This window comes from Candida metapsilosis, assembly GCF_017655625.1.
Source record: "Candida metapsilosis strain BP57 chromosome Unknown scaffold4, whole genome shotgun sequence".
Lineage (NCBI taxonomy): Eukaryota > Fungi > Ascomycota > Pichiomycetes > Serinales > Debaryomycetaceae > Lodderomyces > Lodderomyces metapsilosis.
The window spans coordinates 118803-145936 of record NW_027138162.1 but is presented as its reverse complement, the minus strand read 5'-3'; the positions used below and the strand labels follow the sequence as shown (position 1 = coordinate 145936).

Sequence of the window (27134 nt, the reverse complement as noted above, 5' to 3'; positions counted from 1 at the left end):
TTTTTGGTAACAGTTCTTCTTAGTATTGGCCTAAATAATTCATTACCCCCGACTCGGATGAAACATTATCGAATGGGGGTGTACTGACATTAGCAAATTGGCATCAACTGCTTGAGCACAAAAACCCATAATCGCATGATGGAAAAAAGTCTATTGCAATTTCGGATTTGAGCTTTTCCTTGGCTAGAACCGCAGAGCTAAAGTATGCATACACACAAGGAAATGCTTCTCTTTTGTTTATGCAATTTGCTCTCTTTTGTGTGTAATGTAACCTTTGTGGTACAATCTAAAAATGCAATAAGGCAAAGCAATTCCAGCTTGGGGGTGGCCGGGTCTCTTTTCTTACTTCAACGATGTATAAATACACAAGATATTTTCTTTTCTCCAAATTCTAACTCACTTCACCTTCTTTCCCTAAAGGATAATATCTTATCACAACTTCACTCGCTAATAATCAACAACATTCTAGAAAAATGGAAGGTGCAAACTGGTCAACTTACCCAAGCGTCCCAAAAACTGCTTCAATCAATGGTTTTGCTGATAGAATCTATGACCAATTGCCATCATGTGCTCAACCATGTGTGAGAGAATCCACTGGATCTACCCCATGTCCATACTGGGATACCGGTTGTTTATGTATCATGCCCCAATTTGCTGGTGCCATTGGTAACTGTGTTGCTGAAAACTGTAAAGGTCAAGAAGTTGTTCAATTTGAGTCATTGGCTACTTCCATCTGTTCATCTGCTGGTGTTTGGGAACCATACTGGATGCCACCAGCTTCAGTTACTACTGCTTTGAGCACTGCTGCTGCTGCTGCTGAAGCTGCTGAGACTACCACTGCTTCAACTAAGGAAGATCAAGAATCGTCATCTGCTCCAGCTCCAACCACTGCTCCAGAGACTACTACTCAAGAAGGTCAAACTTCTGCCCCAGCTGAAACTTCAGCTCCAGAAACTACTAAGCCAGCTGAATCATCAGCTCCAGCTGCTGACTCCTCAGCCCCTGCCGGTGACTCTTCTTCTGCTCCAGCTGCTGAATCATCTGCTGAAGAGCAATCTTCTTCATCTTCCGCCGCCCCAGCAGAGGGTGAAGGTTCAGGTGAAGGTTCTGCTTCATCCGAACACTCTGTTGCTACTGTTAACGGTGGTGTTGTTCCAGGTGTTGCCATTGGTGGTGTTGTTGCTGCTTTGGCTGCTTTGTTCTAAGCAAACTAATTTAAAATGCGATCAGGGCAGTCATGTCCCATTAGCTTGTTTTATCTTTCTTTACTTCTAAATAGGTGTTTAATTATACTATTACAACCCTAAATAAAAGAATTACACTTGAACTTACTGTAGAAGGAGTTTGAATTGAAGGGAGCTGGGGGATGGATTCAAACTCACCTACAGCTGCACCCGCCAATCAGAAAAAAAAATGTCTAGCCCATTAGTCGTACTATTCAATAAGCGATCTGGCAAACTAACTTTGATTCTCAAGATAATAAACCAATGAAGAAAATAATATATAATTTTATATTTTATATTTTCTGTATTTTTTATTTTTATTAACTGTAAATCGCCTCAGCTGATCAATCAGATAAGATTTGATATAATAAAGCTTTTGCCTGCAAATGCATGTGGGAAGACGGAAATTGGGAATTGAGGGATTAAGATTTGACTTTAGCTCTTTCCAAAGAGAGTAATAGGTAGGACGAATGCAGAATACCCAAGAATAATTCTCATCATAAACAAAGTTGAATATTATATCAATATGTATGTACTAGTTGTCCAAATGATGTGCTTGGATACAAGATTAGTGGTGGGACAAATGGAGGAATATCTTTTCACCCATTTCTGATTTATGGGGGTATAAAACGAGGACTACTTCCTCATTATTCAGTAATTCAACGTTACTTTTGTTCAACTTCAAGTCAATTGCTACTACTTTTTCGTTTTTAAAATGGATGCAATTACTACACTTATCGACACCGGGGTTGAAAATCCATACGCCACTTACCCCAGTGTTCCCAGAACCGCATCAATTAATGGGTTTGCCGATAGGATCTATGACCAATTGCCCGAATGTGCCAAAGCTTGTATGTATGAAAGCACAGGCTCAACACCATGTCCTTATTGGGATACTGGTTGTTTATGTGTGATGCCTCAATTTGGTGGTGCTATTGGACAATGCGTTGCTGACAATTGTCAAGGTGAAGCTATTGGTAGTGTTGAGTATTTGGCTACTTCGATTTGTTCTAGTGCTGGGGTTTGGGAACCGTATTGGTTTATTCCTGAGTCGGTTTCTGAAGCTTTGGCTTCTGCTGCTGCCGCTGTTGTTGTTGAAGCTGAGACAACTACTGCTGCCACTACTGAGGAGGAAGCTGGTCCTACTACTGACGCTCAGGAGGGTCCTTCTGTTGATGATGGTGTTTCTCAGCCAACAGAGACAGGTTCAGTAGAAGAGGGAGAAGGACAGGAGGAGGTTGACAGCTCAGAAGGGGGAGAAGAAGAAGGTGAAGGTGAAGATGATGGAGGAGAAGGTGAAGAGACAGAGGAAAACGAAGGGGAGTCGGTTGAAGATGGTGAGAAGGATCAAGGTACCAAAGACGAGGAAGAAGAAGGTGAGCACTCAGCTGGAGAAGCCAATGATTCAGATGAATCAACAAGCAACGAAGAAGGAGAAGTCACTGATACTGCAGAAGCAGAAGAAGAAGTTAATGATGAACATGCTCAAAATGAGGTTTCTACTTCTCTTGAGTCAAGTGATTACAACATAGGTACCCAAGCCGAGGCTGCTTCAATTGCATCTGAGTTGGACAATGGAGCTGTTACTAATGGGGTTGCCATTGGTGGAGTTATTTCTGCGTTAGCGGCCTTGATTTAGGGTGAGGTTTGACTAAGCGACACTTTTTTTTTTCAACCCAATTGTTACTTTTTGTATGCTATATATTGACCAATAGAGAAACTATCTCATTCGTAATTTCGTATTTGCAATTAGAGTGGTTCTAGAATGAGTTTTAGATTTACAATGGTGAATGTATAAGAGGATGATGACAATGAGAGTGTATATATGAAGGTTGCAATAACTGAGTTGTATGGAATTGGAATGTTATGGTTTTTTTTGATATTGTGGTGTATCTCGTATAAAATGTAAAACAAGGGTCATGGAATTGTTTTTCTAGTGATATGTTATAGAGTGCTCTTTTGTCTAGTTTGATCAATACAATGAGCTGCTGTTTAAATTAAGTGTTAGTTGCTAGAAAAGGGGAGTGGCTGTCTGTATGCCAGTTTTGACGAGTATACTATGTGTGGTGGGTATATTTTTATATAAGTTGCGTGACAATACACAATTAATAGTAAATGTGACGTGTGATAAAGTGTATATGAGATAGCGCCTCTTGAAAAATGGGTCCATATATTCTAAATGTGGTTAAAATTGTAGACTTTGCATATTTTTACTATAATACACAAATAGAGAATAAATACTGTGTATAAGTATGTATGTTTGGATGTACGCGAGTAAGAAGCAAAAAAAGAAAGAAAGACGCGAAATTTATAAAATATTTTAATGTAAACAATACATATACTTATTACTCGAGAAAACAAAAGGGATATGGCTAAAACAACAATAAACAATAATAAAATAAACCACTTTTACATTTTAACTTAATTGGGATTAATTCCACAGGAGTAAAGTAAAGTACAATACAGTAAAACCCATCAAAAAAAAAAAAGAAAAAGAAAAAAACCACACACACGAAGCACACAACCAAATCCAAAACCACACATCCTTCTCAATACTCATCTTCTTCTCTTTCTCTTCTCTTGTCACACCACACACACCACTGTCTCATCAAAAACATTCATTCATTAATCTACCATTACTACCAACTTAATACTTTTAGACAGACTTACAACCAAACATACACACACATTCTTTACTTTGCAACACATTTTTCATCACACACACTCATGAAAAAGAAAATAGCACCATGCTACAATTTATACTACTAAGACTACTACTTCTTCTACAGCTTATACTCAATGTATCAGCATCAATCTATATGGGATTCCCTTTTAATGAACAACTCCCCAATGTCGGAAGAGTTGGTCAAGATTATAGTTTCACCATGGCAAACACAACCTACAAATCAAATAGCAGTGGAGAAATCACCTATCAAGTATCAGACTTACCCTCATGGTTATCATTTGACTCAGGTTCAAGAACATTTACCGGTAAACCAAGTGATTCAGATGTAGGACAATTTGATATTACAATTGTTGGTACTGACCAAAGTGACCAATCAACTTTATCCAACAAATACACCATGATTGTATCTAATGATACAGGAATCCATGTCAACTCAAGCAACAGTGTCATTCAACAATTGGCACAATTTGGTCACACCAATGGTAACGATGGTTTAGTTGTTAAACCAGGAGACAAAATCAATTTAAAATTTACCAAAGACACTTTTGAAGAGTATTCATCAAGTCAACGATCAATAATTGCTTATTATGGAAGATCTGCCGATCGTAGTTCCTTACCTAATTGGATATATTTTGATGGAGAAGAACTTACATTCTCAGGTACTGTACCATATGTTACATCTGAAAATGCCCCATCTTTTGAATATGGTTTCAGTTTTATTGCTAGCGACTACTATGGCTATGCTGGTGCATCAAGTGTTTTCAAACTTGTTGTTGGTGGTCATCAATTGGAAACTGATTTAAACTCCACAATAAAAATTAATGGTACTTTTGGACAAAACGTTGATGAAATTGTACCTATAATGTCTCATGTTTATCTAGATGATAAATTGATTTCCAAAGACAATATTTCTGAAGTTGATGCTGATGATTTACCAAGCTATTTGTCATTCAATGATGAGGATTATGCAATTACCGGAAATTTCCCAAATACTTCAACCTTTGATAATTTTTCAATTACAGTGAAGGACACCTATGGAAATACAGTTGAGTTGCCTTATTCATTCAATGCTATTGGATCAGTATTCACAGTCAACTCATTGGATGATGTCAATGCCACCAAGGGTGAATGGTTCCTGTATCAAATAATGAATTCAATATTTACAAATGTTAATGATACTGAAGTAACTGTTGATTATGATAATGCCAACTGGCTTTCCTATCATGATGATAACAGGACATTGAATGGAATGACACCAAAGGATCTTAAAGAATTGAAAATCACAATTGAAGGTAAATTGGACTCCGAAGATGAAGAGAAAAGTTTCAATATAAGAGGAGTCAACAAAGAAGTTACATCTAGCACATCCAGTTCATCCTCAACAGCCACATCTTCGTCATCTGGAACTGCAGCCGCCACAGCCTCCACCACCGATGACTCAAGTAGTGCAACTTCAGGTGCAGCACATCATTCCAACAAGAATAGAGATTTGGCGATTGGACTTGGTGTTGGTATTCCAGTTTTTGTCATTTTAGTCGCTGCTATCGTATTATTCTGTTGCTGCTACAAGAGAAGAAAGAATAGAAAAGAATCAGATGATGAAAAGGGAGCAATGTCTTCAGGTCAAACAGCAGGCGCAGCAGCAGCAGCAGGAGTCACCGGAGCTGCCGCAACAGCTGCTGGAGCCGCTACTTTCCCAATTGATCCAAAGAATGAATCACAGGTTAATTTAATGAAATTGGAAGGACTTTCAGCCAATTCCTCATCTTCATCACTTACCCATGTCGATACCAACGAGTCATTTTATGATACCCATAATGATCAATTCCCAGTACTGAAGAGTTGGCGAGCAAATACCGATTCAGATGACAAGGCAGTGGCGGCAACTTCTGCAAATTTGAACAGAAATAGTGATGCTTCCTTATCGACAGTAAACACTGAACAATTGTTTTCAGTGCGATTGGTTGATGATAATGCCCAACGTGATTCAGAACGTTCGTCGGCAAATAATGCATTTATGAGCAGCAATTCATTGAATGCTATGCTTCAAAGAGACAATTCTTCCCAAAATATCCATCGATTAGATTCCGATGGAAATATTGTTGAATATAATACATTGGCACCTACTTCATCCCCAGAACGAATGCCCCATAGACTACCGAATTCATCATCACAATTGGACATTGTTCCTGAAGAGAATTCGCGCGATATGTCAAATAGGGAAGACACCACTGGATCAATCAGCAATTTGTTGCATAAATTTGACCAATCCCCATCATCCGAATCATCATTATCGTCCGATGACCTTGAAATGGGTTCGCTGTCACCAAAACCACACACTCATCGAACTGACTCGCCTACATATCTATTTGAATTCAACAATGGCGAGTTACCATCATCAGAATCAGACAAGTTCCATATTCATGATACCCAAATAAACAATAATGTCCCTATTAATAACTTATCACCCACTTTATCACCATCTGCTGGATCAACACCAACTTCACCAGCCAGACAAAGACATTTACTTTCATCAAACTCAAACCCACATCATTCAATACTTACACTTGATTCATTATCTTCAGAGAAGTTCATTTACGATGGGAAATTGCGTCCTGCTGATAGTCTTTCACCAGTGAAGAACTTGTGCTCGAGGACAAGTTCTGGATCATTGATTAGCGGGGGCCGCAATAGTGGATCTGGACGCGAGAATGGAGCTGCTACATTGGTTGATTTCACACGAAAGGCTAGTTTGAGAGACTCTTCCTATGAGCCTGATTATACTCATCATGAAGAATCAGCTAGTGTGCATCAAAATGATAGTGATTAGAATAGAGAGAGAGAGTTGCTTTAAAAAAGTTCTTTGAAGTTTGGATATTAATGACAATTGCTTGATATTTGTTTGCCTTTTATTTGATTATGGAGTTTTATTGTTCAGACGTTCAATGTTGTTTGCCTTTTTTGTTTGTTTGTTGTTTTGCTGTTTTACTGTAATATTAGTATACCAAGAAACCTTTAGTTCCACCTTGTTATGTACATTAGTTTTTAAGTAACCTTTTATTAAATTTTTTAATATATGATGCATATTGAAATTGATACTTGTTCTGAAGAGCAGGATTTTTTGTGTTTCCCGGAGAGAAGTGGACCCCGGGAGTAGAGTAGAATCACAGTCCAACACATGTGGCTATTACCACAATCCTCATACACTGCTTATTTTTTTTTTGCAACCAGCTTCCATGTTGATTTTGTTGGGCAAAGATAAGCGAGGAGAAGAAGAAGAAGAAGAAGAAGAAGAAGAAGAAGGAAAAGAGGGGTAAAAAAGGAAATCGTTGAACATAACGGAGTGGTCCTTCGCGAGTAATTGCCTTCAATACAGCCTCTCAAAGAAAAGTCCATCTTCAGCCATGCCAAACTCTACTAACCCCCTTCTCAACGCTCAACATCTTTTATGACTAAAATTTCCTTTGGGTAGAATTTTCTGTTGAGTGAGATCGTTATCTAATATTCTACCCCTCCTTTTTTTGTTTCCTCGGAGATTTTGTATCAGGAGCCCGTACCGTCCGGGCTGCACGCAAAATACCACTTTTTTTGAGTCAGTCTACACTACTTTTCTACTTTTCTGCAAAATCGGCTAAACGTTTTTTCGTAACATAATGAATCATCGCAAACCGAAAATAAGGAGATATATAAAAGGCACAGTCAATTCCTCAATTACATCAATAACACACACTTACTCCCACATACACATTGGTTATCCACCTCAATTGAAAACAATGATTAGATCTGTACGCTTTGCTCGTCCATTTTTCAAGCACTCCCCCTTTGTTGTGTCTAGACCTGCTGCTACTCAACTACAGTTAAGGTACAATTCGCAAGCTACGGAAAAGCAGCACAATGATGCCAAGTTCCACAAGCCCACACAAATAGGTGACGCAGAAGCTGGCTCACAAGAACCATCCGAGGCTGCCGACGCCGCAGCTACAATCTTGGCCGAATTGAGAGATATGCAAATCAATCCACAGAAAGCCACTTGGCTTGAAGCGTTGAAGGAAAAAGAGAAGATGCAAGCTGAAGGGAAACGTATTGATTCATTTGTTTATACTAATCCAGTGACAACTACCGTTGGAGAAAAGACTAGAGCTGATTCATTTTCGTATTTGCTTTTACCTTTTAAGGAGGAGCCTTGGTTATGTGATGCATACATTAATGCGTTTGGTAGGTTGCGCGCTGGTCAATTGTTTCAGGATTTGGATGCGTTGGCTGGAAGAATTGCATACAGGCACTGTTCTCCAGCTGAGCCGGTTAATGTGACTGCTAGTGTTGATCGTATTTATATGGTGAAGAAAGTTGATGAGATTAGCAAGTTTAATTTCGTCTTGGCGGGGTCAGTTACTTGGACAGGTAGATCAAGTATGGAGATTACTGTTAAAGGGTATGCATTTGAAACTGATATTAAAGAGGAGGATATAACAATTGATAGCTTACCTGCTTCCAATGTGTTTTTAACTGCCAATTTCACTTTTGTTGCACGTAATCCAGTGACGCATAAATCATTTGCTGTTAATCGCTTGTTACCAATTACAGAACAAGATTGGGTGGATTATAGAAGAGCCGAGAGCCACAATGCTAAAAAGAAGTTGGAAGCTAAAAAGATGAAGATTATTGAACCAACTGCTGAAGAATCAAAAGTTGTGTATAATATGTGGAGAGCTACGCAATCGAGTGCCAATGTCGACAAAGTCAAATCGGCAAATAAATTGTCATTTATGAAGGATACCAAGCAAACATCAACGTTATTTATGCAACCACAGTACCGTAATCGTCATTCATACATGATCTTTGGTGGATACTTGTTGCGTCAATCATTTGAATTGGCTTATTGTACAGCAGCTAGTTTTTCCTTAGCTGGCCCAAGATTTGTCAGTTTGGATTCAACTAATTTCAAAAGCCCCGTGCCTGTGGGATCTGTATTATCCATGTATGCATCTGTGTCATACACTGAACATTTACACGATGCTAATGAAACCAAAGAAGTTGCTCAAGAGAATGCCCCATTTACATTCCAATTACCTGCCATGAACAAAATCAGCTCTAACCCAGACGCATTCTTATCTGAACCTGGTACGATTGTTCAAGTTCAAGTTGATACATTTATCCAACATTTGAACTCAAATAACAAGAAGGAAGCCGGTACGTTTATCTATTCATTCTTTGTGCCTAGAGATAGCCATAGTGAAAGCGGTGGAGTTGGTGATGAGCTTGAGTCTGAGTCTGGATATTGTTCAGTTGTTCCTCAAACTTATTCGGAGATGATGACGTATATTTCTGGTAGAAGAAGAGCTTATGATACTGCTCAGTATGTAGAGACTTTACCAAAGCCAGACGCCGAGGAGTAGGGTAATACAGGAGCTTATGGGATCTTCTCTCTTCATATAGTAAATCTTCAATGCCATAGTATTTATTATTCAGATATTTTGCAACTGTTGAGTATACTTCTTTTTTTTTGTGTACCATATAGTTCGGACTTTAATGTCCAGATTTTCATCTCGGGTACAAAATGTCAAGATGAACTGTATATAAGCACTTCGGACAAATGCCGCCCATATTTCTATTTGCTAGCCTACGCTATTGGCAGTAGTAGTAGTGCCAATGGTAGAGATAAAGGACATATGCATTATGATAAGCTAAGTGGCTCCTCTAGTTATCTCTGACATTATAGAAAGTTCAATTAAATCTGGGTGTGAGTGTGTTAAAGCAATGAACTGCTGAGGTAACTTTTCTTTTTGTGTATATATAGAGAGAGAGAGAGAGAAGTAAAAAAAAATACATTCATTCATACTCCGGTCTGGTTTCTCTCTCTCTCAACAGAAAAAAAAGTCCCAAAAAAACATTCCGAACTTCACCAATTCAAGTTTTCATCCATCGATAGCCTGTCAAAAAGAGTATACCTATTCCTCAGCACACACATTAGCATCCCTAGATAATGGCTCCAATAACATCATCGGTGGCAAAGACTGCCCAATTAGCTGCACAAGCAGTCAAGTACAACAAATCACCAATTCACAAATTGGGCCAAGCGCAAGCAATGAGAATGCAATTCAGCAACAACAATTCCTCAAATGTACTCGCTTCATCTGCTCGTTTCAACAACTCCAAGTCCGGTCAACAAGAAATGACCGTAAGAGACGCTTTGAACTCTGGTTTGGCTGAAGAATTGGACCGTGATGATGATGTGTTTTTAATGGGTGAAGAAGTTGGTCAATATAATGGTGCTTATAAAGTAAGTAAAGGTTTATTAGACAGATTTGGTGAGAGAAGAGTCATTGATACTCCAATTACCGAAATGGGTTTTACTGGGTTGGCTGTAGGTGCAGCTTTCCATGGATTGAAACCAGTTTTGGAATTTATGACATTCAACTTTGCCATGCAAGCCATTGATCAAATCATCAACTCAGCTGCCAAGACTTACTATATGAGCGGTGGTATTCAACCTTGTAATATTACATTTAGAGGTCCAAATGGTGCTGCTGCTGGTGTTGCCGCTCAACATTCACAAGATTATGCTGCTTGGTACGGTTCCATTCCCGGTTTAAAAGTTTTGTCACCATATTCTGCTGAGGATTACAAAGGTTTAATTAAAGCTTCCATTAGAGATCCAAACCCAGTGGTGTTTTTGGAAAATGAAATTGCATATGGTGAATCGTTCCCAGTCAGTGAAGAAGTTCTCTCATCCGACTTTGTTTTGCCAATTGGTAAAGCCAAGATTGAAAGAGAAGGTACTGATATCACTCTTGTTGGTCACTCCAGAGCTGTTAAGTTTGCCGTGGAGGCCGCTGAGAAATTGAAACAAGATTACGGTGTCAATGCTGAAGTCATCAACTTGAGATCAATCAAACCATTGGATGTTCCAACGATTATTGAATCATTGAAAAAGACTAACCATTTGGTCACTGTTGAAAATGGGTTCCCTGGCTTTGGTGTTGGATCTGAAATTTGTGCTCAAATTATGGAAAGTGAAGGTTTTGATTACTTGGATGCTCCAGTTGAAAGAGTCACTGGTTGTGAAGTTCCAACTCCATATGCTAAAGAATTGGAAGATTTCGCTTTCCCAGATACTGAAACTATTTTGAGAGCTTCAAGAAAAGTCTTGGCTTTGTAAAAAAACTGTATGAAGATGTGTATATTATGAAGCAAAAGAGAAGTACAATCATAAGTAAGAGGAGTGTATGGTCCTATGTGTAAGTAAAGCATGGCTTTTTCTAAAAATAATTTAGTAAACAGGCTGAGGCACGCCTCGAAATTTCCTGTCCCTTTTTTTTTTTTCTTCTTCAAAACCGTTACAGTTAACGTTTCACTTTATTCTGCATTCACAGCCACTCGTTTTATGATACTGGTATCACCATGGCTACGAAACTGAGTTACCCGTTGGAAATTGACGACTCTCTTGAGAATACCCTCAATTATCGCCATGCTGCGTTTGAAGAAGAGAATGATGGATTACTACCTGTATCCAATCAGGACATCAAATTGAAGCCTCTATCTACGCCAAAGAAACCACTACATCAATCACTGTCACTAGCTCCGCGCGATAGGAAAGCATTTGCAATATTAGTATTGTTGTACTTGTTACAAGGTGTACCTGTAGGATTGGCATTTGGATCTATACCGTTTATTTTAAAGAGTAAATTGACATATTCAGAAGTGGGGATATTCTCATTAGCTGCATATCCATATTCTTTGAAATTATTGTGGTCTCCATTTGTTGATTCGATGTATTCGAGGAAATTCGGAAGAAGGAAATCTTGGATTGTTCCAATTCAAACATTGTCGGCGTTTATATTAATGTATTTGGGATATATTATCGATGCATTGGTTGAATCACCAAAACAACATTTAAATTCAATTACATTCTACTTTTTCATTTTAGTTTTGTGTTGCGCTACTCAAGATATTGCCGTTGATGGATGGGCACTCACTTGTTTATCGCCGGAAAGTTTATCTTATGCATCAACTGCACAAACTGTTGGTATCAATTGTGGATATTTTTCCAGTTTCACCATCTTCTTAGCTTTGAGCTCACCTGATTTTGCCAATAGGTATTTAAGAAAAGTGCCTCAAAGTCAAGGGTTATTCACATTGGGTCAGTATTTGACATTTTGGGGATGGATGTATTTGATAATCACTGGTTTAGTGGCGCTAGTTCCTGAAGATCCACCCCATTTGGTTGATATTAATCGGGATAGAATAGCAAGGGAAAAGGGAGTCCACAATACCAATAAATGGATTCAATTGCGTCAAGTGTTTGAATCAATGTATGAGGTGCTTAAACTACCAAATGTACAGACTTTTGTTGTCGTTTTGTTAGTGGCAAAGTTGGGATTTCAAGCAAATGAAGCGGGTACAAATTTGAAGTTATTGGAAAAGGGGCTTTCAAAGGAAGACTTGTCAATAACTGTGCTTATTGATTTCCCGTTTGAGATGATATTTGGTTACTATGCTGGAAGATGGTCAACTGGTAAAGCTCCTTTAAGGCCGTGGCTTTGGGGATTCATTGGAAGACTAGTTGCTGCATCGTTAGCACAATTGATTGTTTATTTTTTCCCACTGAATGGTCAAGTTTCAAAGACATACTTTTTGATGATTATATTGCAACATTTGCTTGGATCGTTTATGTCTACTATTCAATTTGTTTCCCTTTGTGCATTCCATACAAAGATTGCCGATCCAGCTATTGGTGGAACTTATATGACTACCCTCAATACATTATCCAACTATGGTGGTACTTGGCCACGAATTTTTATTTATTTCCTTATTGATAAGCTCACAGTGGCGAAATGTAACCTCGATGCAAAGAGCTTTATAATGATCAAATCAGAAGAGGAAAGAGAGCAATGCAAACATGCCAAGGGAGAACTTGTAATGATTCGTGATGGGTATCTTTATACAAATGCATTGTGTATAACATTGGGGATTCTCATATTGATATGGGTTAAAAAGAAGGCTACATATTTGCAAAGTCTACCAAACAGTGCATGGAGAGTAAAGAAGGATTAGGTTTGTATATAGGGTAGACTCTAGAATAAATATTGACCATTGGCTATTATGACCGTAAGTGTTGGTTTTTGCAACACTAAGCAAAACGCGTGAATCCACATACAACCAAAACAGACAACACGTACATACAGAAATGCAGGGACCGCAGTCACGCCAAAACCATCTAACAACATCGATCCCAACCTTAGATGAGATTTTATTCAAATCTTCCTTTGTGGAGACCAACATCTTTGACTTACAATCCGCACCCAGTTGCCAGGGAATGTATATTGTGGTTGCCTCATTGATCATATCCAACTTAATCCAAGATAAGCCAGTTGTTCTCATTGATACATTGAATAAGTTCCCCATCCACTTGATCAAGTCCCATCCACAATTTAAACCACGGTTCAAGTCGAACATTACTCATTATGTGTGTGACACGTTTGCCAAATTGTACTCTGTCATATCAACAAAATCAAACTTTGTCAAGGATTCGGTAATTGTGATTAACGAATTCCATAGCCTATTAGAACTATACAAGCTTGAGATTTCTATGTCTTATGAAGAGATCATTCTTAAGAACTATGTTGAGAACAACTCCACCTTGATCAGCAATAAGCGCAATGGAACAAAGGATCCATTCATTAAAGTACCAGATTCTTCAGACCTCCTTAAAATCAGTCCCATTTCGAAATTTGAATCTCATATAAACTTGTTATTCCGAAACTTGAATACCATCGGCACTGACTCTCTGATTTTCCTACTAGGGTATCTAGAGACAAAATATCGACCATACAAAACAGCCAATAATATTGATGTATCACAACTATCATACAGTGAAAAGGGAAGAGTTGTACTATCACCAAGTGTGACACACAAATCATGCACGACAAAGCTCTTGTTTTACCTTGACTGGTATCATAAAACACCACATTTTTTCAGAAATTATCCTATTGACAATACACGTCAAATTACAATAAATCAAGCAATGTTAAAATTGATTAATGTGGTTAAAGTTGAAGCTAAATCAGAAAGTTTTAGTCCTATTTATTTTGATATTGATGATGAGTTTTATTACGATGACGAAACTGAATTCACTGGTGAATATAAAGTTAGGGATTTATCGGAAACCATTGTGGAAAGTCGTCATGCTATTCCGTCGTCACCAAATGTTGATGCGTCGATTATTCATGTTACAAGTAATGATTTAGGCAACACTAGCAGCTCGAATGATACGGAAGCTATCGCTAGTGAGATTATTGAAGAGTCTGAGGAAGAGATTGCAATTCTGTTAGTCAGCGCTACCAGCTCCAAAAATGATATCGCATCTGGTTAATTTCCTCATCGCAGAAAAATTGGAAAAATCGATTCCTACTACTTAACACAGTCTCGTCCAATATGGCTACAGTAATACCACCACCATCGAAAAAGCAGAAAAGGGAGGCCCAGCAGACGAGGGAGGTGAACCTTGTTCCCGAAGACTTGCCTAATGTGTTGATAAAGTTTCAAGCGTCCGATACGGGAGAATCAACTGGTGGTTCCATTCGAGTTCCTGGAGGCATTACAGAAAAGCAGTTGGAAGAGTTACTCAATAATCTTCAAGGTGAAAGCGATGATCCAGTACCGTATACATTTTCCTTGCTTCATGAAGAGGAGGGAAACCAACTAGTTGATATCAGAAATAATTTATATGAATCAGTATTGAAGCCTGGAATAAAAACCACTGAGGATTTCCTCACTTTGGTTTATACCCCCAGGGCTGTCTTCAAGGTCAAGCCTGTGACTAGGTCAAGTGCTGCAATTGCAGGTCATGGATCAACTATCTTGTGCTGTACTTTTGCACCTAATGATTCTGGGCGTATGTGCACTGGAGCAGGAGACTCAACAGCACGGATATGGGATTGCAATACCTCAACTCCAATGTATACTCTTATGGGACACACAAATTGGGTGCTCTGTGTTGCATATTCACCGGATGGATCGATGATAGCTACTGGATCCATGGACAATACGATAAGGTTATGGGAGGCAACTACAGGCAAGCCTATTGGGAAGCCATTGACAGGACATTCCAAATGGGTCAGTTCATTGAGTTGGGAGCCTTTGCATCTCGTTGCAGCTGATGCTCAACCTAGATTAGCTTCGAGTTCAAAAGATGGATCAGTTAAAATATGGAATACTACTTCACGCACATGTGAACTTACAATGAGTGGGCACACAAACTCTGTCTCCTGTGTCAAATGGTCGGGGTCAAATATTGTTTACAGTGCATCTCATGATAAGACCATCAAAGCGTGGGATATTACCGCTGGTGGCAAATGCATACAGACTTTAAAGAGTCATGCTCATTGGGTCAACCACTTATCATTGTCAACCGATTACGTTTTAAGACGAGGAGGATTTGATCATACATCAACAAAGTCATCGAAATATACACCAGAAGAGTTGCGTAAAAAAGCAAAAGAGCAGTATGAAAAGGTTGCCAAATTAAATGGTGTAATTAGCGAGAGATTAGTCACTGCTAGTGATGATTTCACAATGTTCTTTTGGGAACCCCTTAAGTCGTCCAAGCCAGTTTGCAGAATGACTGGACATCAGAAACTAGTTAATCATGTTAACTTCTCACCCGATGGAAGATATGTTGTTTCGAGTTCCTTTGACAATTCGATCAAGTTGTGGGATGGTATTAGAGGAACTTTCGTCACCACGTTACGAGGCCATGTTGCTCCAGTATATCAAACTGCCTGGTCAGCGGATAACCGATTATTAGTCAGTTGTTCCAAAGACACAACGTTGAAGGTTTGGGATATCAGAACCAAAAAATTGAGTGTTGATCTTCCTGGACATGCAGATGAAGTATATGCCGTAGATTGGAGTTTAGATGGAAAGCGTGTTGCATCAGGTGGTAAGGATAAGATGGTCAGATTATGGTCACATTAGATTACATAGTTCTTATAGGTATATGATCGGTTTGTATAATTCTCGGCGGATAAAAAAACTGAGAGTGAGAAAATTAATAAGCCTTCGTCATTTAATCAACAAAGTTCGGAAACCTCATTTTGATCAGTTTTTGGAAACTTTTCTTTTTTTTTTTTTTTTATCTACAATAGCAACAATACATCTATCTCTCGAGACACAATCATGGCTATTGTTAAAAGGGGAGGCCGTTCCAAGGCTAAACAACAACAAGCACCAGCAAAAGTAAATGGACTGAGTGGAGGAGGAATCAAGAAGGCTGAATTTGACATCACCAAGAAGAAAGAAGTTGGGGTGTCTGATTTGACGCTTTTGTCCAAGATTACCGATGAAGCAATTAACGATAACCTTCACAAGAGATTTATGAATGATACGATATACACTTATATTGGCCATGTGTTAATTTCCGTCAACCCTTTCCGTGACTTGGGAATATACACCATGGAGACATTGAACAAGTACAAGGGAAGAAATAGATTGGAGGTTCCACCACATGTATTTGCCATTGCTGAGTCTATGTACTATCACTTGAAATCATATGGAGAGAACCAGTGTGTGATTATATCTGGTGAATCAGGAGCTGGTAAAACCGAGGCAGCTAAGCAGATTATGCAATACATTGCCAATGTATCGGTTGATACTGGCAATGCCGAGATTAGCAAAATTAAAGATATGGTATTGGCTACAAATCCACTTTTGGAATCATTTGGATGTGCTAAAACTTTGAGAAATAACAATTCTAGTAGACATGGGAAATATCTTGAGATTAAATTTAGTGAAGGAAGTTACCAACCAGTGGCTGCTCATATTACCAATTACCTTTTGGAAAAACAAAGAGTTGTTTCTCAAATAACCAATGAAAGAAATTTTCACATCTTTTATCAATTCACCAAACATTGTCCTCCTCAGTATCAACAACAATTTGGAATTCTGGGTCCTGAAACGTATGTGTATACTTCAGCAGCCAAGTGTATCTCCGTTGATGGAATTGACGATGGAAAGGATTTTAAAGATACTTTGAACGCAATGAATGTGATTGGATTGACCCAAGATGAACAAGATAATATATTCAGAATGTTGGCACTGATATTATGGATTGGTAATATTTCCTTTGTAGAAGATGAAAGTGGAAATGCTGCTATACGTGATGACAGTGTAACCAACTTTGTTGCATATCTTTTAGATGTCAACCCGGAGATATTAAAGAAGGCAATTATAGAAAGAACTATAGAAACTTCACATGGTATGAAAAGAGGTTCAACGTACCATGTTCCATTAAACATTGTGCAAGCAACCGCAGTGCGTGATGCATTGGCAAAAGGTATTTACAACAACCTCTTTGATTGGATTGTTGAAAGAGTCAATTTATCATTAGGTGGAAAGCAACACCAATCAAACAAATCTGTGGGTATTCTAGACATTTATGGGTTTGAAATTTTTGAACACAATTCATTTGAGCAAGTTTGTATCAACTATGTGAATGAGAAATTGCAACAAATTTTTATCCAGTTGACATTGAAAGCTGAACAAGATGAATATGTCCAAGAGCAAATCAAATGGACTCCTATTGATTATTTTAATAACAAGGTTGTTTGTGACTTGATTGAGGCTACAAGACCACAGCCTGGTTTGTTTGCAGCTTTGAATGATTCGATCAAGACTGCTCACGCTGATTCCGATGCAGCTGATCAAGTATTTGCTCAGAGATTGAGCATGGTTGGTGCAAATAATCGTCACTTCGAAGATAGACGTGGTAAATTTATTATTAAACATTATGCTGGTGACGTGACGTATGATGTGGCCGGGATGACTGATAAAAACAAGGATGGAATTTTGCGCGATCTTTTGGAGTTATTGGGTACATCCTCCAATCCATTTGTTAATCAAACTTTATTTCCACCGGAATTGTTGAATGCTTTGATTGATACAAAGAAGAGACCACCGACAGCTTCAGACAAGATCAAAACTAGTGCAAATGCCTTGGTTGACACATTATCGCAATGCACACCTTCATATATTAGAACTATTAAACCTAACCAATCCAAGAAACCACGTGATTACGACAACCAACAAGTGTTGCATCAAATTAAGTACTTGGGTCTTAAAGAGAATGTGCGTATTAGAAGAGCCGGTTTCGCATATCGTTCAACTTTTCAAAGATTTGTTCAAAGATTTTATTTGTTGTCCCCAGCCACAGGTTATGCAGGTGATTATATTTGGCAAGGTGATGACCTTACTGCAGTGAAGGAAATCTTACGATCATGCCATATCCCTTCGACTGAATATCAATTGGGTACAACAAAGGTGTTTATCAAAACTCCCGAGACGTTGTTTGCTTTGGAAGATATGAGAGATAAGTACTGGCACAACATGGCGGCCAGAATCCAAAGAGCTTGGAGAAGGTATGTTAAACGTAAGGAAGATGCGGCAAAGACTATTCAAAGGGCATGGAAAATGAAAACTCATGGAAATCAGTTTGAGCAATTGAGAGACTATGGTAATAGCTTGCTACAGGGACGAAAGGAAAGACGGAGATTCTCTATGCTTGGGTTGCGTGCTTTTATGGGTGATTACATGAACTGTAATGATAAAAGTGGGTATGGAAGGTATGTGGTTAATCAAGCGGGAATCAACGACCATGTTGTGTTTTCCGGACAAGGTGACATTTTGCTATCTAAGTTTGGTAGGTCTTCCAAGAGGTTGCCTCGCTATTTCATATTAAGCAAGACAAATTTGTATGTCGTGCAGGCAGTACCGGTTAATAAAAGGATGCAATTACAAAAGGAATTTGTAATTCCTGTTAATTCCATTAAGAATGTTGGGTTGTCAACTAACCAGGATAACTGGGTAGCTGTTTGTTTACATACACCTACAACTACGGTCCCTGATATCTTTATAAACTTGGATCTCAAAACAGAATTGATCACACACTTGAAAAAGTTGAATCCAGGGTTATCCATCATTATTGGACCAACTATACAGTACCAAAAGAAACCAGGGAAAAATCACACTGTCAAGTCAGTGATTGGGTCTGGACCACAAATCCCTCCAAATAGCGATGTTTACAAATCCGGAACCATTACCGTTACTCAAGGTCTCCCAGCAAATAGCAAAAATCCTAAACGTCCAAGAGGAGTTTCAGGAAAAGTGGACTACAGCAAGTATTACAACAGAGGTGTGAGCAATGGAACTTCTAGTTACCAGCCAAGACCAGCAGCTACTAGACCTTCCCAACCAGAATCAGCCCATTATCAAGCTTCTAGTCCACAACAACCAGCATCGCGTCCAGTACATGCAACACCCCCAGCTGCTACTCATGCCAGGACTCCATCCCATGATGGTCCTTCCTTGCAAGTTGCAGCTGCGCAAGCCGCTCTTGGAAAACCCCATCATCAACCTGCACAAGTAACATCCCCTAAGAAGCCACCTGCTCGTCCAGCAAAGAAAGTTGCTCCTCCACCACCCGCAAAGAAAGCGGCATCCCCACCGCCAAAGAAGGCGGCTGCTCCACCACCTCCACCACCACCTGCATTATCAAAACCCAAGTACCCTACTTACAAGGCAATGTTTGATTATGATGGTTCTGTGCCAGGATCCGTTGCATTGACCAAGGATACTATATATTACGTAACCCAAGTGAATGGAAAATGGGGTTTGGTCAAGACCATGGACGAGTCACAAGAAGGTTGGTCACCAATAGATTATTTGCAAGAGTGTTCACCGAACGCAAATAACGTGTACTCGAATTCGAACACTTCTGCCCCTTCAAACCCAGTTAGTACGGCCAGTTCCAATACAAACACCACACAAGCCACTACTGCACTGAGCGGAAGTTTAGGAAATGGATTAGCTGATGCATTGAAGGCAAAAAAGACTGAGGAGACAACCTTGGCAGGTTCACTTGCTGATGCGTTGAAAAAGCGTCAAGGCGCAACCAGAGACGATAGTGATGTAGAGGAGGAGGATGACGATGATTGGTGAGTTTGTACTGTGTATACTTGCTTTCAATTTTGTAATATAGGAAAATGATAGAACTTGAACTTGAGGTGGAGAGGATTCTAGGAATAGATCAGTAAGATGACTTCTGTGTAGTAAACTCGTAGACAAAGCCTTAGTAGTAAGCGGCTCAAAATTCACTCATGACAGCTGTTGGCTTGTCGTGTACTGAATTTACGTGGTCTGTATGAGGCAAAATCCTGCATGGGAGCTGTTGGAGAAATGGAACAAATTATCTGAGTAGATCTGAGACTGGCTCCTTAAAAACCATCAAAGCACACCACCGCCATAAACAATGTCCAGCAAAGTAAAAAGCAGGAATAAACTACTATCGTCGCATAAGAAATCACTGCTCACCAAATCATCCACCAAGGATGAGTTGTTGGCTTTGAAATATCTGATGGATAGGCCAAGCCTACCTATATACTCATTACAAGAATCATCCACAATTGATGTTACCAACTCCAAAAGCAATACTGATGGAGTGAAGGAGACCTCCGATCTCACGTACCCAGATTTCGTTCCATGGAAGGATCACACGCAGGAGAAACACATACCGGATCATCGAGATTTTGACGAGCACACTTATTTGAGTAAAGGTTACTTCGAAGCCCCTCATGTTGGCAATGAGTACTACTCGGGTAGAAATATGGTTCTGGCTGCTTTGTTCCAGTCAAACGAAAATTGTCTAAATGTCGTCAACGAATTGTCTCGGTACCTCACCAACGCCTACAAATCCAGAAATGAGAATATAAACAAGATTCGTTTTAATGCTGGCCATTTCAAAATTCCGCAAAAAGTTACACTCACAGCATCAAAGAGAGACAGCTGGCTCAATGACTTAAGTAATCCAAATGTGCCACTAAAGACGATTGGGGAAAAAATTCCACATGGTATCAGAGGAAAAGTTCTCATTGAATCACTTTGTTCAAGATCTACTCCATTGAATAGAGCATTGTGGTTTACGAAATGTGTGTTATTCAGTGAGCTTCTAGCGTTGAGGCGGAAGTATCAATCCAAGATTTCGCCTGAGTCCACGCTGCCAGAGAAATTCGAATTGCACTGGTTGCAGGATTGGACTCAGCAAGTTGCTGCATATATGTTCAAAGTGGTGCATGCGGCTATGCTGATTACCGATATTACAATGAAGGATCACCACATGACTCGAATGAATTATCTTTTACAATTCGTCCTGTCTTTATACGTCGAAACTTTATTGGATAAACCTTATTTTCTTTCGCTTCTTTTAAAGCCACTAAGGGATGGGTTTCCACAAGATTCAACTAGAGCTGGTGAACTAATACGATCCCTACAGATTGATAATGAAGATGAAAGTGATGTTTCCGTAGAAGGTGAGTTGGCATTTGATATCGACTACGGACAACGATTCGCGTCGTTAGTTTGGATCAAAACCTTTTGGAACGATATAGTTGCAATTGACTATTTAGCAAAGGAGTTGAGTGAAGGTTTGTTGCTCAATCACTTCTACATAAGCAAATTGTCTCAATTTCCGAAGTGGTTTTTGCCTGAGCATTTAAGGGAAAACTTGATAAAGTCGTTGCTGGATATGGTAGTTTACCTTTTTAAACGTGACACGAACGCTTTTGTGCTTCCCGAAAACTGGGCCTTGACTAGTGAGTCATTATCGACGATCATGGCACTAGAGATTTACAATATGCCTCCCAATGAGCTGAAAGTGTTGGCCGACCAGCTTGAATTAACCAACTATAGAAATGAGAGCTTGGCCATTAATTTGGGCAGAACCGAAACCATTGTGAAATTGTCTAGTTCTGAGAACCCAAAACAGGGCATCAAAATTTCAAATGGGGATGTGCAAATATCAATGAGCAATAGAAAATATAAAGGGAGAGTAAGCAACACATCTAGACTTTTGGCCGATTTAGATCATCTTCGATTCAACGCAGTACTTGCTCAGCAATTGCAACCACAAGCGGGTCACCAGAGTAATGAGGATTGGAAGCGGAATTTAAAAACGATGCTCTTTTGGTCGGTTTCACCCTGGCGATACAGTGAAAATCAAAATGAAAACATATTGCTTATGTGCAATTTCTTGAAGAAATCATTATTTGTGCAAGCGGAAAGGACAACCAAAGTGGAACTTGAAAATGAGATTTTGGATTCTATTTTCACAATTTTAGAATCAGATGAAAGTTTAGTTGATAGTAGAAAGCTATACATTATGGTCAATGAGCTATATCAATTGAAGGTGATTACGATCGCTTCGTATATTAGAAAGCTTATTGCATCAGGGGTGTTCTACCTGAGTCCAAATGAAACATATGACGTCACAAACATTGTGACGCAGAACCATCTTCAATGCTTAATGAATTTGCCAGTGTTGAATAACAAGCAATGCGATAACATTCTTCGAAAGTGGACAAATACTGGTTTTGATTTTAAAGGAGCTTTTGCTCTGATGAGAGCGCAACTTCAATCAATGATCTTAGACAGAGTTTTTAGCAACAAGAGCATTGACATCACGTCTCAGTTTGAGGACGAGTGGAGCTCTTTCAAGATTGGATTAAAGTTCTTGCTCGTTAACTGGTTGACAGATGAGTTTAAAGCAAATCTTTCGTCTTCGCCAAAGCTTGTTATTTTTACTCAAGACACTTTGGCAAACTTGTACAGGTTCTATGCCATTTCCGATAATCTTCCGGTCTTTTTTAAAGTTGTTGTTCAATGCATTCTTAGAAATGATAGCAGAATGGTGATTCTATATCTGGATGGGCTTTACCTCATTTCAAGGTTGATAATGAGGCACTTTAAACTCCTCAAGCAAGTCTTTGACTCGTCAAATGGAGCCACGGTTGCTACACTTTTCCGTTCCATGATGCAGAGCTATAGGGACTTGAGTCAACGCGAATTTTCCGTTTACAATTTCCAACAAGTATGGGACTTCATTGATTCTGTTACGGAGAAGGATGCGCCACCAAGTAGAAAGAGAAAATGGAATGATGGATCCGAAATCCCTTATCATGGTGCTCAACCAGAGAGGAAGGATAGTTTTGAAACGCCTATGCAAATCCAGTCTGTCGATTTAAGGCTAGACCACACACCTAGAATGTCAGATACATATAGCTCGGATGACTTTAGAAACGATTTGGATCAATTAAGGACGACCAAAGCACCCCCTTTGAGTGCTTCGGAATTGAAGGAGTTGAAGGTGATCCTGGGAAGCACCAGTCTTGATTCTCATTTGATTAATTGGTTTCTGAAGATGAACACGATGTCTCAACCATCAGAGACGACATTTGTAAAACTTTGGAAGTATCTTACCCTTGAAGTTGCATCTGAGAAAGTTGAAGAGCTTACAAAGTCAGCTTTGAATGACATTTTACATTCAGAGAGTGAGCTAAGGACTAAAGTAGTCATGATTCAGAAATTGGTTATATACGGCATATCATCGCTTAGGGACATATTTTCACTTATGGATCTTTCAAACAAGTCACACTTTGATGTATTGTTGCACCTTTTATTTGTGTCGAATCCTTGTGACTATTCAGACTTACCCCCTTCCCAGCGTGAACTATACAAAACCAGTCTTTATTTCTTCAAGGTCAAGAATAAACAGCAATATACAAACTTGGTTTTGATGTGCCTTTCAGAGAGTGATTTGCAAAGCAATGCCTTTTTTCTGGACCATAAACAAGGTTTGAAGAGGTTTTTAAGCCAAAGTCTACTTACTCAAGGTCAGTATATTTTTAACGAGGTTTTTCTTAAAATGAGCCAGGATGATTGCTTGTCTTTGTTAAACCTTTGTTTGCAAAGGTCGGAAAATACACACATAAAGTCACTTTCTGATCTAGAGGATGGTATACAAGAAATCAACGAGTTTAATTTGGCATTGTATCAAGTGCTTCTTTGTATTTTGTCTTTAAATTTGAATATCAAAGACAAGTTGGCTACGAAAAAGATATGGGAGGAATTTCTTGTAACCTTTGCGGAGAAATCAAAACTATCGGGACCTTCTCAGTGCTTTGTCTTTGGAAATCTATTTTACTTAGTTCCTTGGGAACATAAATTGATAATGTTGGAGATTATTGAAGATACAATTTTATCTCACTTGTTCAACAAGGGATCTGTGATACTAAAAGTAAATGACGTTGATATAACCAATGCTGTTCATGGTTTCATTGATGTATTTCTAACCACCGCTATTGATACAGTTGCAACTCCCCGTTCTTTTGTTTCTAGGTTTACAGAATTGTTCATCAAATTGGAAAACATTGTTTATGAAGATCTACCTGAGGATTGTCACAATAGCCTACAATCACTTTTATCAGTTATTTTAAAGGTTCTTGTGATACACAAGCCATCGCTTTGTTCCTTTATTGCCGAGAATTTAAACGATGATTTGGTGCACAATTTTGTGGGCAAGTTGATTCGCATAATGGAATCCAAGTTCATGAGAGACCAGAGTCAGAAGTTGAGAGTCCTTTTCCGTGACCTTTTGTTATTGCTAAAGACGTCAGTCAATGATGAAGTCACGGCCTTGGCTGAGAATAGTTTGCCCGGATTGGATGAGCATCATAATGTGGACGAGGTTAGACAAAAGGAATCAACGCTAGTCGAGCTGCTTTCAACTACTGCTCAAGTTCAGAGTTTATTTGCCATTCCGGATCTTGATGTAGAGAACCCATTCAAGCACATTCTTAATGACCACCTAGTCAGATGTGCAATAATGCTCGACAAAGAAGAATTGGCTCATGGCGGAGATTTTAACCACATTAATGATTGCAATTTTAGACTAGAGATCCCCAAGTCCGATTCGTTGAATTTACCCGCCTTTGTGGGCAACATCTTGAGCAACGAGAAGAATGAAGATCAAGAGGACGATCATCTGAGAGTAAGAATACGCCCGTTCAGAATAAGAAGCTATGAATTGTTGGAGGATACTAGTCACTCTGTAAATGATGCATGCATTAATTTGCTGTTGTTCAATGCGTACACGTCAGAGGAGAATCCGCCATAGCCACAAATAGGAAACCTAATGAAATAACTTGTGTAGTCATATATCTTTTGTGTAAGAATTGGAAATTTCAGTTTTTTTTTTTTTTCCACGTTGACGCGTGTAAAATAGCCCAACCAACACTGGAGTTCATTCATTCAATATATTGCCAATATAATGAGTCGTGAGCAGGACCTTGATGAAGTGTCAAGTCTATCTTCAGATGCAGAAGATACCGTGAAGCCTCAGGAAATACCTGTGATCATTGAGTCGCCCAAAAACGATCTGACCAGAGCAACAAGTGATGAACTGGATAAAAAGGATTTAAGTTTTTTGGCAAGTGCAAACTTCTCAATGGAATCATTGACAGACAGTCCGAAACAACCTGGCTATGCATTTGGTAATTCCCAAATGACTCCATCACCGAGAAGGTACTCTAATTCATCGCTTAGCAGGTCTCCAAGATTATCATACTCGAGCCAACAACCTAGATCAAGACCTCTATCAGCATTTTTATTGGACTCAGGCAACTATATTTCTGAAGATGAAGTTTCACTCCCATATGACAGTCCACCAAGGACCAGAGAATCATTTGCGTTTGGTGCAAATTCAAATAACAGTCTGGGATTTTTAGATCAGGACTTGCAATATCAATCCAACTATACCCTGAATATCCGTCCGCCCTCGCCCACCAGATCCACGTCTCCAGTTAGGACAAATAAGCACTACAGATCGAAATCACCAGTAAGAAGGTCATCATCCCCCAAAAAGCTGAATCCATTCAACTTTCAGCCTCAAGAGATTATGTTACACAATAATGGATCTAACCAATCTTTACAGGTGAAACCAGCACATAGAAAAGGTCACAAGTACAAACACTCGTCAGTGTCTATGAACTTGTTTCAAGAGCCACCTCCATTGAGTGCGAATGAACAGCAGTTGAAAGCTATACCTGATCTGTATCCCGTGCCAAACTACAAGGAAGCATTATCGTCCGTGAGAAAGCTGCAAAAATCTAGGCTTTTATGGGCATTGGGCCATTTCTCATTATCCATTGTCATATTTGTGGTTGGATTCAAGTATGGATTTAGTTCGCTCGGCACGTTGGCTCATTTGGTGTTTTATGACTCGTTGGGATCCTTATTTATTGTTCTCGTTGATATAATGGCAAATTTTGAAGTTTGGAATAATTCATCAATAGCTTACCCTTTTGGGTTGGAGCGTATTGAGGTACTAGTGGGGTTTGCGTTAAGTGCTTCACTTTTGATGCTCAGCTTCGACTTATTTAGTCATTTTCTCGAGGAATTTATATTGTCGTTGATATCGCATGATGAGCATCTGGATCATGAACACATGTCGCATCATGTACATGGGGGTCACGGGAATGCAGCTGCAAGTCTACTACCCTATGAAGTAATATTGATACTCACGCTAGTGGTATCATTGATTTCGTCTAACTTCATCTTGGCATATGACAGAATCAATGAAATGTTGGCAAATCCTGAAAATGCGCCTGCAAAAACCAGCACTCCAGCACTTGCTGCCCCTTGGGGAAGCGAGAATTCCTTTAGACTGAGGGTTAAGAAGATTTTGGACGTTTGGAAAAACTATCCTACTCATATGATCACAATAACATATACCTCGTTCCTTATCGCTCTTCCTTTGATTCCAAAAACATTTGTCAAGGACTTGGCTTACGACATGGATAAATGCGCTACTATCTTGGTGGCATGTTTGTTGTTTTACAATGGTTGCAATTTAGTCAAATCACTTGGTGGAATACTTCTTTGCTCATTTCCATACTCAAAGTATGAGTATAACGTTTTAAAATCTAAAATCAAGCAGGAAATTATATCATTGGACTGCTTTAGAGATGGGTTTCTGATTGATAAGTTATTCATTACCAAATTTAATTACCAATTATACGTCATAGGCATGTCAATCAATATGAAAGGAGCCGACTCGGATGAAGAAGCCCGGATGAGGTTTGAAGTAAACAGAGTCATTCGTAAAGAAATAAAGCTGTTGGATGATAGTAAGAGGGAGCATACATTGGAGATTACGATTGATATAAATAGGTTTTAAAGATAGAGTAGTACAAAAGTACAATAATTTTACAAATGCGGTAATCGTCTCTGACTCACTAAGCGCGATGTAAAGATGAAAAATTTATAAATTCTTTCCAATCAATCCCAATCACCTTTTTTTCTTCTTCTTCTTCTTCTTCTTCTTGCTTAGTTAAAACACT

The 27134-nt window shown here is 39.1% G+C and overlaps 11 protein-coding genes across 11 annotated transcripts; all 11 read left to right on the top strand. All coding sequences in view use genetic code 12, as the record gives it.

The window, feature by feature from the left end:
• Positions 1 to 473: 473 nt before the first annotated feature.
• Positions 474 to 1205, top strand: I9W82_003452 (CFEM domain-containing protein; the record flags this gene model as incomplete). Its single annotated transcript, XM_067692419.1, has 1 exon — positions 474 to 1205. One exon carries the CDS (start codon positions 474 to 476, stop codon positions 1203 to 1205), a length of 732 nt encoding a protein of 243 aa, XP_067547850.1.
• A 733-nt stretch (positions 1206 to 1938) lies between these two features.
• I9W82_003451 (CFEM domain-containing protein) lies at positions 1939 to 2862 on the top strand (the record flags this gene model as incomplete). Its single annotated transcript, XM_067692418.1, has 1 exon — positions 1939 to 2862. The coding sequence occupies one exon, from the start codon at positions 1939 to 1941 to the stop codon at positions 2860 to 2862; it is 924 nt and encodes a 307-aa protein (XP_067547849.1).
• A 1180-nt stretch (positions 2863 to 4042) lies between these two features.
• Positions 4043 to 6739, top strand: AXL2 (Axl2p; the record flags this gene model as incomplete). Its single annotated transcript, XM_067692417.1, has 1 exon — positions 4043 to 6739. The coding sequence occupies one exon, from the start codon at positions 4043 to 4045 to the stop codon at positions 6737 to 6739; it is 2697 nt and encodes an 898-aa protein (XP_067547848.1).
• A 943-nt stretch (positions 6740 to 7682) lies between these two features.
• Positions 7683 to 9305, top strand: I9W82_003449 (uncharacterized protein; the record flags this gene model as incomplete). The annotated part of the gene is made up of 1 exon (XM_067692415.1): positions 7683 to 9305. The coding sequence occupies one exon, from the start codon at positions 7683 to 7685 to the stop codon at positions 9303 to 9305; it is 1623 nt and encodes a 540-aa protein (XP_067547847.1).
• Positions 9306 to 9892: 587 nt separating this feature from the next.
• PDB1 (pyruvate dehydrogenase (acetyl-transferring) subunit E1 beta) lies at positions 9893 to 11068 on the top strand (the record flags this gene model as incomplete). The annotated part of the gene is made up of 1 exon (XM_067692414.1): positions 9893 to 11068. The coding sequence occupies one exon, from the start codon at positions 9893 to 9895 to the stop codon at positions 11066 to 11068; it is 1176 nt and encodes a 391-aa protein (XP_067547846.1).
• Positions 11069 to 11310: 242 nt separating this feature from the next.
• Positions 11311 to 12963, top strand: I9W82_003447 (uncharacterized protein; the record flags this gene model as incomplete). Its single annotated transcript, XM_067692413.1, has 1 exon — positions 11311 to 12963. One exon carries the CDS (start codon positions 11311 to 11313, stop codon positions 12961 to 12963), a length of 1653 nt encoding a protein of 550 aa, XP_067547845.1.
• Positions 12964 to 13096: 133 nt separating this feature from the next.
• I9W82_003446 (uncharacterized protein) lies at positions 13097 to 14281 on the top strand (the record flags this gene model as incomplete). Its single annotated transcript, XM_067692412.1, has 1 exon — positions 13097 to 14281. The coding sequence occupies one exon, from the start codon at positions 13097 to 13099 to the stop codon at positions 14279 to 14281; it is 1185 nt and encodes a 394-aa protein (XP_067547844.1).
• Positions 14282 to 14343: 62 nt separating this feature from the next.
• I9W82_003445 (uncharacterized protein) lies at positions 14344 to 15885 on the top strand (the record flags this gene model as incomplete). The annotated part of the gene is made up of 1 exon (XM_067692411.1): positions 14344 to 15885. The coding sequence occupies one exon, from the start codon at positions 14344 to 14346 to the stop codon at positions 15883 to 15885; it is 1542 nt and encodes a 513-aa protein (XP_067547843.1).
• Positions 15886 to 16086: 201 nt separating this feature from the next.
• On the top strand, positions 16087 to 19902 carry MYO5 (myosin 5; the record flags this gene model as incomplete). The annotated part of the gene is made up of 1 exon (XM_067692410.1): positions 16087 to 19902. The coding sequence occupies one exon, from the start codon at positions 16087 to 16089 to the stop codon at positions 19900 to 19902; it is 3816 nt and encodes a 1271-aa protein (XP_067547842.1).
• A 310-nt stretch (positions 19903 to 20212) lies between these two features.
• On the top strand, positions 20213 to 24910 carry SRB8 (Srb8p; the record flags this gene model as incomplete). Its single annotated transcript, XM_067692409.1, has 1 exon — positions 20213 to 24910. The coding sequence occupies one exon, from the start codon at positions 20213 to 20215 to the stop codon at positions 24908 to 24910; it is 4698 nt and encodes a 1565-aa protein (XP_067547841.1).
• Positions 24911 to 25063: 153 nt separating this feature from the next.
• I9W82_003442 (Zn(2+) transporter) lies at positions 25064 to 26971 on the top strand (the record flags this gene model as incomplete). Its single annotated transcript, XM_067692408.1, has 1 exon — positions 25064 to 26971. One exon carries the CDS (start codon positions 25064 to 25066, stop codon positions 26969 to 26971), a length of 1908 nt encoding a protein of 635 aa, XP_067547840.1.
• Between the last annotated feature and the right edge of the window lie 163 nt (positions 26972 to 27134).